This window comes from Narcine bancroftii, chromosome 6, assembly GCF_036971445.1.
Source record: "Narcine bancroftii isolate sNarBan1 chromosome 6, sNarBan1.hap1, whole genome shotgun sequence".
NCBI lineage: Eukaryota > Metazoa > Chordata > Chondrichthyes > Torpediniformes > Narcinidae > Narcine > Narcine bancroftii.
The window spans coordinates 172,203,479-172,212,411 of NC_091474.1; the positions used below are offsets into that span (position 1 = coordinate 172,203,479).

Sequence of the window (8,933 nt, forward strand, 5' to 3'; positions counted from 1 at the left end):
AGCTATCATATTTCTAACTTTGCTGATGTTACTAAACTAGATGGGATTTTGAGTAGGGAGGAGGATGCAAAAAGTCTTCAGATGAATGAGCTGAATAATTGAGAGGAGAGCATCTAAAAGCATGTGAGACAATAAAAAGTACTGCTTAAGTGGTTGGAGATGGGATAATGCAGATGCGGTTTTTGTGGGCTTGTACGTGAATTGCTGAAAATCACGTGCAAACATGATTAGGAAGATAAATGGTAATTTACCCTTCATAACAAAAGGATTTGAAAGAAGAGAAGAACTCCTACTGTATTCTTTCTTTTACTTCGCGGATGAAGATTTATGGAGGGGTATGTCCACTTCTATTGCAGGCTCGTTGGTGACTGACAAGTCCGATGCGGGTCAGGCAGGCATGGTTGTAAGGGAAAATTGGTGGGTTGGGGTTAGGTGTTGGGTTTTTCCTCCTTTGTCTTTTGTCAGTGAGGTGGGCTCTGCGGTCTTCTTCAAAGGAAGTTGCTGTCCACCGAACTGTGAGGTGCCAAGATGCACAGTTGGAGGCGATATCAGCCCACTGGCGGTGGTCAATGTGGCAGGCACCAAGAGATTTCTTTAGGCAGTCCTTGTACCTTTTCTTTGGTGCACCTCTGTCTCAGTGGCCAGTGGAGAGCTCGCCATATAACATGATCTTGGGAAGGCGATGGTCCTTCATTCTGGAGACGTGACCCACCCAGCACAGTTGGGTCTTCAGCAGCATGGATTCGATGCTTGTGGACTCTGCCAGCTTGAGTACTTCGATGTTGGTGATGAAGTCATTCCAATGAATTTTGAGGATGGAGCGGAGACAGCGCTGATGGAAGTGTTCTAGGAGCCGTAGGTGATGCAAGTAGAGAACCCATGATTCGGAGCTGAACAGGAGCTACTGTATAGAACAATGCCATTTCACACCTTGAGTACTGTGTATAATTTGTAACCTCACCAAAGTTAGATTGAGGGAATGTAGCAAGTGTTCATCGTACAAGACTAGAATTAGAATTTGTTCAATGAGAAGTAATTGAGTAGGTGAGGTCTATATTCTCTGGAGTTTCTAAAAAGGAGATCTCATTAGGCTTTTTCAGGTGCATTCTACGCTAAGAATGCGTCTGAAGAAGTAGAAGCGGCCCTTTAAATTGCCGTTCAGGTGGCAGCGTTTAAAGCGCAACGCTGGCCACCTGAAGGACACAGCTGCACTGGATGCGGCTCTGAGCACACAAGGCTGTGGTCCCGCTCACTGATGTGATGTCATTTTCAGCGCAACAAGAAGGAACACAGGACAATGGCAGACCACGTGCAGGCAGGAGACATAATGATGATGATTTCAGCATTTCTGAGTGTTCAGAATGAGATACGGCAGATCCTTGGTAAGGCTATTTGTGCTGTTGAAGCTCTTCAATCATCCTTGACATCTGAAAATTGCATAGGTACAATCAGGAGAAGATTCCTGCAAAGGTTGAGGGCAAGAAGACAACAGTTAGCGGTCGAAAGGCATGTGGAGCATAAGCGCCGCAGATGAAGGCTGCTGGTCAATTAGCTATGGTGACACATCGGTCTCTCTGAAGGTTGAACTGACTGCAGGGTGCTGAGTTCTGGAGTAATGTCCTCACCAAATTTGATGATGCTAAGTGGAGCAGACACTTTCGTATGTCCTGTGGCACCTTTCACTTCATGCTAGAACTCATAGAACCTCACCTGAAGATGCATAGACCAAACTTGCAGCGACCATTGGAGCCCAGACTTCAATTAGCTGTGGCCTTGTGGTGGTATGCCACCCCTTGTGAGTATCAATCCATCAGTACCATCTTTGGAATAGGCATCAGCACCGTGTGCATGGTGGAGCAGAAGGTGACTGCCGCCTTGAGGAAGTTCCTCGATAAACGTTTCATCTCCCTGCCAAGTGGAACACGGCCCCAGGAGACCATTGATGGCTTTGCCCAAAGGGGATACCCAATGTGTGCTGGTGCCATTGATGGGTCACACATTCTCATTATCGACCCAGGATGGATGCTGCAGCCTACTACAATCGCAAAGGGTGGCATTCGGTGGTTCATCAAGCAGAGGTTGACCACAGATTCTGGTGAGTTAAGTCTCTATTGATCTTTATCACATTACATTTCAAATGACTAACTTCACTGTGTAATTTCCATTCATGTTACAGCTTCTAATGTGTTTGTGGGGTGGCCGGGCCACACGCATGATGCCCGAGTGCTTGCCAACTCTCCTCTGTATAGAAAAGCAGATACCTCTTCCCACGTGACGTGAGTGTTCACCCTTCAAAGCTCTATGTTTCAATATGTTATGCATGCTTGCTGTGTTAACATGAATAACAACATTTCTGCATCTTTGTGTCTGCAGGTGTCCAAGGATGTTGAGGGAGTGGAGGTTCCAGCGCATCTTGTGGGTGATGCTGCATACCCCCTACGAAACTGGCTGATGAAGGGGTTCACACAGCACCTAGTACTGGATCAGGATCAGCGAAGATTTAGCAAGGCCCTTAATTCAGCAGGGATAGTGGTGGAACATGCATTTGCCCATCTAAAAGGCCGCTGGCGATGCCTGTCCCAGCTTCTTGATATCTCTACCACCTTAGTCCTAGATGTTGTGTTTGCCTGCTATGTACTGCACAATATGTGAGATTAACAAGGAAGACTTTCCTTCAGAGTGGACATTAGTTGAAGCAGATAGTCCTGCACCCAATAACACAGATTGTGCTGATCAGCAGGCCCATGGGCACCAGGCCATCCATTCTGCCATCATGTCCATCCTGTAAGGGCATGTCCCTGCTACCCAGCTCCCCATTTTCCACAACTTTTACCCCTCCTCCACACCCAATGTGGTGACATGAGCCTGCTACCTGGCATATTATGTGCTCTCATGAATGAATGGGTGCATATAAATGAAACATGGGACTTGTGAACTTGTCAAAAATTTAATAAAAGGCATTCTTTGAGAAATCACACTGCTTCATAAATATCTGAGGTAGATATCGCAACGTTAACATTTCACATCATTCTTAAACTTGAAGGAAACCATGGAATGGACAAATAACAGTGCAAATCCACTCCACACTTGAACACAGCAGATCAAAGACTAAAACAGTAAACACAACAAACACAACCACCCAACGCCACAGCATCTCACTGCTGAATGTTTCCATCCTTAAAGTGTTGCACGTAACATTGCACTTATGAGGGGCTTCATCAGGTACATGGGACGAGGCTGACCACATGACTGTGGGAATGGGGCGACCTCCATTCGCGTGACCAGTCTGTTGAAGATGACTGTCCATTGCGGCACTCAGTCCCCGCAGGGAAGCTGCAAACTCAGACATTGACTGGGCAAGCTTCTCCACTTCGGAGCGGCGCGTTGGTTCCTCGTCCTCTCTCTGATCAGCGAGCATCTCTCTCTCTCTCTCTCTCTCTCTCTCTCTCTCTCTCTCTCGTGATCCAGCGTCTCCTCTGTATGCTGGCAGTCTCTCTCACGGTTCTCCCTGTCAAGTGCCAACATCATCACCTGCAGCTCCTTCACGAGAACTTGACCCTTGGTCAGTCGCTGGCGCTTGCATTTAGGAACAGAGGCGGTGGGTGGAAACAGGAAAATTGCATCAACATTGGACTTGGGTGCTTCTCCATAAACACAACCTCAATGCTACTGTACCTGTGCCGCCTCGCCACTTCCAGGGACAGTGGCCTCTGCGCTTCCTCTCTCGGAGGCATCCAAATCCGTGGCTGCCGGGTCCTCCTCCTCCTAGACAGGCATGTCTCCTCCATTGCCACTGTGTGAACCCGGAGATCCCTCAGGGATGAGTTCTGGGAATTCAGGGGTCACCAGAGCGCTGGCTACATTCAAGGGAGTAACTGAGCAGCTAGCCCCCCCAGAGAGTGTGGCACCGGTTGAAGTACTGCCACTCCTCCTGTTGTGCTCCAAGACTGCGTGGAATTACTTTCTCATGCTCTTCAGCTTCACGACCACCTAGTGTTTACTGCGCGTGTGCCCTTGTTCTGCGAGCACTCCAGACTGCTGCTTGTGATAGTACAGATTCTATCACCAATGTGTATATGTATAGATTGTAGTGTAGGATGATTGTGATTGGCTGAGAGCAGCCATGCCTACTGGCAGGTCTTAAAGCGTTGTTCCTAACCAGACCAGATCATTATGAACTGGTCGACCGACATGTGATGCCCTCCAGTCTTCTAGTTAATAAAAGTCTTGGTTTGGATCAAGAAGCCTTTGATTCTTTCGACACGCTCTACACTACTCAAAAGTGGGACCATCCCCAACTCTCCCAGTGAGCTCCCTTTCCTGGGATTCCTGAGTCAGATGGTCTAGAAGCAGTCTTACCTCTTCATCAGACCAGTTACTAGCCTTTCTTGGAGCCATTGTTCAAATGCACTGTTTGCCTGCACTTCTAAAAGAAAATGACTGAAACTGCACTAGGCTGCCTGCACAATGTGCTTCACGATTCGTGCCAGGCATCTCAGGCTGATGACGTCACTGCCACGTCAGCAGCCTGACCTTTTAACATCCCATTCAGGTGGCTGGAGGGAGCCACTGAGCTGCGCTGATTATCCCTCTCGGAGGAGGTTTACATAGCTCACCTCAAGGGCGTCTCCTGCACATTCATGTGGCCTCCCCACAGCCGCATATTGCCAAAATATGCAGCTTTAGAAACATAGAAGATAGGAACAGGAGTAGGTCATTCGACCCTTCGAGCCTGCTCCGCCATTCAACGAGATCATGGCTGATCTTAAAGTTCAGTACCCCGTCCCCGCCTTCTCTCCGTAACCTTTAATACCCTTATACTGAAGAAATATATCTAATTCCCTCTTAAATATATTTAATGAACCTGCCTCTACTGCCCTCTGTGGCAATGAATTCCACAGATTCACCACCCTCTGGGTAAAGAAATTCCTCCTCATCTCGGTCTTAAATGGTTTGCCTATTATCCTCAAACCATGGCTCCGGGTTCTGGATTTTCCCATCATTGGAAACATCCCATCTGCATCCATTCTGTCCAGTCCTGCCAGAATTTTATACGTCTCCATGAGATCCCCTCTCAATCTTCGAAACTCCAGCGAGTACAATCCAAATTTGCGCAATCTTTCCTCATAAGTCATTCCTGCCATTCCAGGTATCAGCCTGGTGAATCGCCTCTGCACTCCTTCCATTGCAAGAACATCCTTCCTTAGATAAGGTGACCAAAACTGCACACAATACTCCAGGTGTGGTCTCACCAAGGCCCTGTACAGCTGCAGTAAGGTATCCTTGTTCCTATACTCAAACCCTCTTGATATGAAGGCCAACATACCATTTGCCTTTTTAACCGCCTCCTGTACCTGCATGCTCACCTTCAGAGACTGGTGTACGAGTACCCCTAGGTCTCTCTGCACTTCCCCATTTCTTAATCTATTGCCATTCAAATAGTAATCTGCCTTCCGGTTTGTATTACCAAAGTGGATAACCTCACATTTATCCACATTGTAGTGCATTTGCCATGCATCTGCCCAGTCCCTCAATTTATCCAAAACACACTGGAGCTTCCTGACCCCTCTTCCATGCACACAACGCCTCCTAGCTTAGTGTCATCTGCAAATTTGGAGATATTACATCCAATCCCCTCATCCAGATCATTAATGTAAATTGTGAACAGCTGGGGTCCCAGTACAGATCCCTGTGGCACCCCACTGGTCACCGCCTGCCACTCAGAAAACAAGCCATTTATCCCAACTCTGTCTTCTACCTGCCAGCCAGTTCTCAATCCACATCAATACTTTGCCCCCAATCCCATGAGCCTTGATTTTGGAAGCCAGTCATTTATGTGGGACCTTATCGAAGGCCTTTTGGAAGTCCAGGTACACCACATCCCCTGGCTCTCCCCCATCTATTTTACCTGTCACCATCTCAAAGAATTCCAATTGATTTGTCAAGCACGATTTACCTTTTGTAAATCCATGTTGACTCCGTCCGATCCCTTCTCTGCTAGTCATATGCTCTGCTATTACATCCTTAATAATGGATTCCATCATTTTGCCCACTACTGATGCAAGGCTCACCGGCCTATAATTCCCCACTTTTTCTCAACCCCCCTTTTTAAATAGTGGGGAAACATTAGCTACCCTCCAATCCATGGGTACTGATCCTGAGTCTATCGAGTTCTGGAAAATAATTCTTAAAGCATCTGCTATCTGAATGGCCACTTCCTTAAGTACCCTAGGATGTGAATTATCAGGCCCTTGGGATTTATCTGCCTTCAATCCCATCAATTTCCCCAAGACCATGTCCTTAGAGATACTGATTTCTTTCAGTTCCTCCCTTGCATTAGTCTCTATGTTTCCCAACATCCTTGGGAGGTTATTTGTATCCTCTCTTGTAAAAACAGAACTAAAGTAAGAATTTAATTGGTCTGCCATTTCCTTATTCCCCATTATATATTCCCCCGATTCCGACTGCAAGGGACCTACTCTGGATTTCACCAATCTTTTCCTCTTGACATATTTATAAAAGCTTTTGCAGTCGGTTTTTATATTTGCCGCAAGCTTACTTTCGTAATTTATTTTTGCTCTCTTGATTAATCCCTTTGTCCTCCTTTGGTGCATCTTGAACTGCTCCCAGTCTTTGGTTGTGGTACTTTTTTGGCCAATTGATATGCTCTCTTTGGACCTAATGCTGTCTCTAATTTCCCTTGTTATCCACCGTTGAGTCACCTTTTTTGGTTTATTTTTATGCCAAACCGGTATAAACGATTTTTGCAATTTCTCCATTAGATCTGTGAATGCTTTCCATTGTCTAGCCAGTCAACTCCCCCATAAACACCACCCAATCAATCTTACTCAACTCCTGTCTCATACCATCATAATTCCCTTTATTTAAATTCAGGACCTTAGTCTCGGTTTTAATTTCATCACTCTCCATGTTGAGTGAGAATTCGATCATATTGTGATCGCTCCTACCCAAAGGGCCTCGTACAACAAGATTGTTGATTAGCCCCTTATCATTGCATAATACCCAATCTAAAATGGCCTACTCCAGAGTTGGTTCCTCGACATATTGGTCTAGATAACCGTCCCGTAAACATTCAAGGAATTCCTCCTCCTCAGTATTTTTACTAATTTGGCTAGTCCAATCTATATGCAAATTAAAGTCTCCCATGATTACATGCAGAGCAATTGGTCACTTGAAAGTGCCTATTGAAACTTAAAAGTCTGACCAGATATTACCAGCAGTGTGCTCAAAGGATGCTTCTCTTACTGGAGCAGCTTAGATCCAAAAAGCCGTGGTCTCAGAATCAGAGGGGCCTGTTTTGGACTGAGCCAAGGAGAAATTTCTTCTCTCAAAGGAAGATAAATTTTTGAAATTCTCTATTCTGAAGGGCTCTAGAGTCTTGGTCATTGAGTTTATACAAACCTGAGATCAATAGAATTGTGGTGAATCAGAATGTAGAAAATAGCATACAGGTGGAAGATTGGCATGATTCTGATGTAGGCCCAGGAGTGTTCTGCTCCAGCATCCTCCTACTACACTGACTGGCAGCAGGTCCTCCTATGGAAACACCCTTTCTGGAGATGTTGGCTTGTGAATCTAGGTCAGTGGTTCTCAATCTTTTTCTTCCCACTCCCTATGCCACAGGTGCTCTGTTATTAGTAAGGGATTGCTTACAGTGGTATGTGGGTGGGTAGAAAAGGTTTGAGAACCACTGTTTGAATTGTACCTAATTGTCTCATTATGTGCACAGTTTTATAACTTCAAAGGAAATGGGCCAATGACAATTTTTCTCAGGCCAAATATTTCAATAACAATTGGTTCAGAGCAGTGATTCTCAACCTTCCTACTCACATCCACTTTAAGCAATCCCTTACTAATCAGAGAGCACCGATGGCATAGGGATTACTTAAAGTGGTATGCGAGTAGGAAGGCAAGATTGAGAACCACTGGTTTAGGTTCTCATTGCACAATCTAGAGTGTTTCTGAGGATTCAAGATTTTCATACATGATCAACTAAAGTACAAATGAAAAAGGAGTTTAAAATGTTGGCTGCTTTGAACTCAATTGCACCAAATGAGTTTGAAAGCTTTGTTCATGTTCTTATTCACTGCAATTATGTTCTTTTCTAGGTTATGTGAATCTGCTGATTTTTGTTCAGTTCATTACAGTAAAATTATAGCACTACTTAAGGCATCTTTGTCCTACACATTTTTTACTTTTACTATGTTTCTGAATTCATTCTTTTTTTGCTTTTAAGAGACAATATGTTTAATTAATTACTGACACATTTTAATGTATTATGTCTATATTGGCAGAGAATTCTGCCAAGAGGCACACATTGCAAAGACTTGTAGATGAACTGGCTGTGATTCCCTGATATCCAGTCATAGGACAAGGTTCTTCCTGGCCTTGTACACCAAGCTTTTACAGCTCATTACCTTCATTTTAAAAATACTGGCTCAAGTTAGAGAAAATTTGTTAATTAAAATGAAAATTGTACCAATATTACATGGCAGAAATATTTTTAAAAGTTTTTGCATTCATGACCAATATTTGTGCAACTACTTCACAAAATTAAATAATTTGTTATTCAAGTTCTTTCTAACAGATATTACACAGTGAATGCCTAAACTCTCCTTTAAGTAAGTGATGAGCTAGATGATTTGTTGGTACATGACTCCCCCTCTTCTCTCCCCCCCCCACCCCCCCCCCCTGCCTCCCCAATTGAGGTCCCCATCATATCATATTGAGAAAGTTGTGCAATGAATTTTCAACCCACTTTGTTGAGGAAGTGAATGACCAAGTTTTCACCTCCAGGAGATCATGCCCTCCTTTATCACAAAGCAACTAATGTAGATGAACACCATGAAGCAGAAAACATTCTTGAGAATTAACAAAATATTAATCTTTTTACAAGGTATTAGAAAATGTAG

The 8,933-nt window shown here is 44.6% G+C and overlaps 1 protein-coding gene across 1 annotated transcript; it reads left to right on the top strand.

The window, feature by feature from the left end:
• The first annotated feature begins 1,662 nt into the window (after window positions 1–1,662).
• Window positions 1,663–2,652, top strand: LOC138737353 (uncharacterized). Its single transcript, XM_069888104.1, has 3 exons — window positions 1,663–2,095; window positions 2,177–2,271; window positions 2,374–2,652. The coding sequence occupies exons 1-3, from the start codon at window positions 1,663–1,665 to the stop codon at window positions 2,650–2,652; spliced, it is 807 nt and encodes a 268-aa protein (XP_069744205.1).
• Window positions 2,653–8,933: the final 6,281 nt, after the last annotated feature.

Bases quoted from the DNA above. Each gene is read 5' to 3' on its own strand.
- LOC138737353 (XM_069888104.1), top strand. From the start codon at position 1,663: ATGTCCTGTGGCACCTTTCACTTCATGCTAGAACTCATAGAACCTCAC. The intron at 2,096-2,176 runs GTGAGTTAAGTC...TTCATGTTACAG, and splicing joins GAGGTTGACCACAGATTCTG to CTTCTAATGTGTTTGTGGGG. The intron at 2,272-2,373 runs GTGACGTGAGTG...TTGTGTCTGCAG, and splicing joins AAGCAGATACCTCTTCCCAC to GTGTCCAAGGATGTTGAGGG.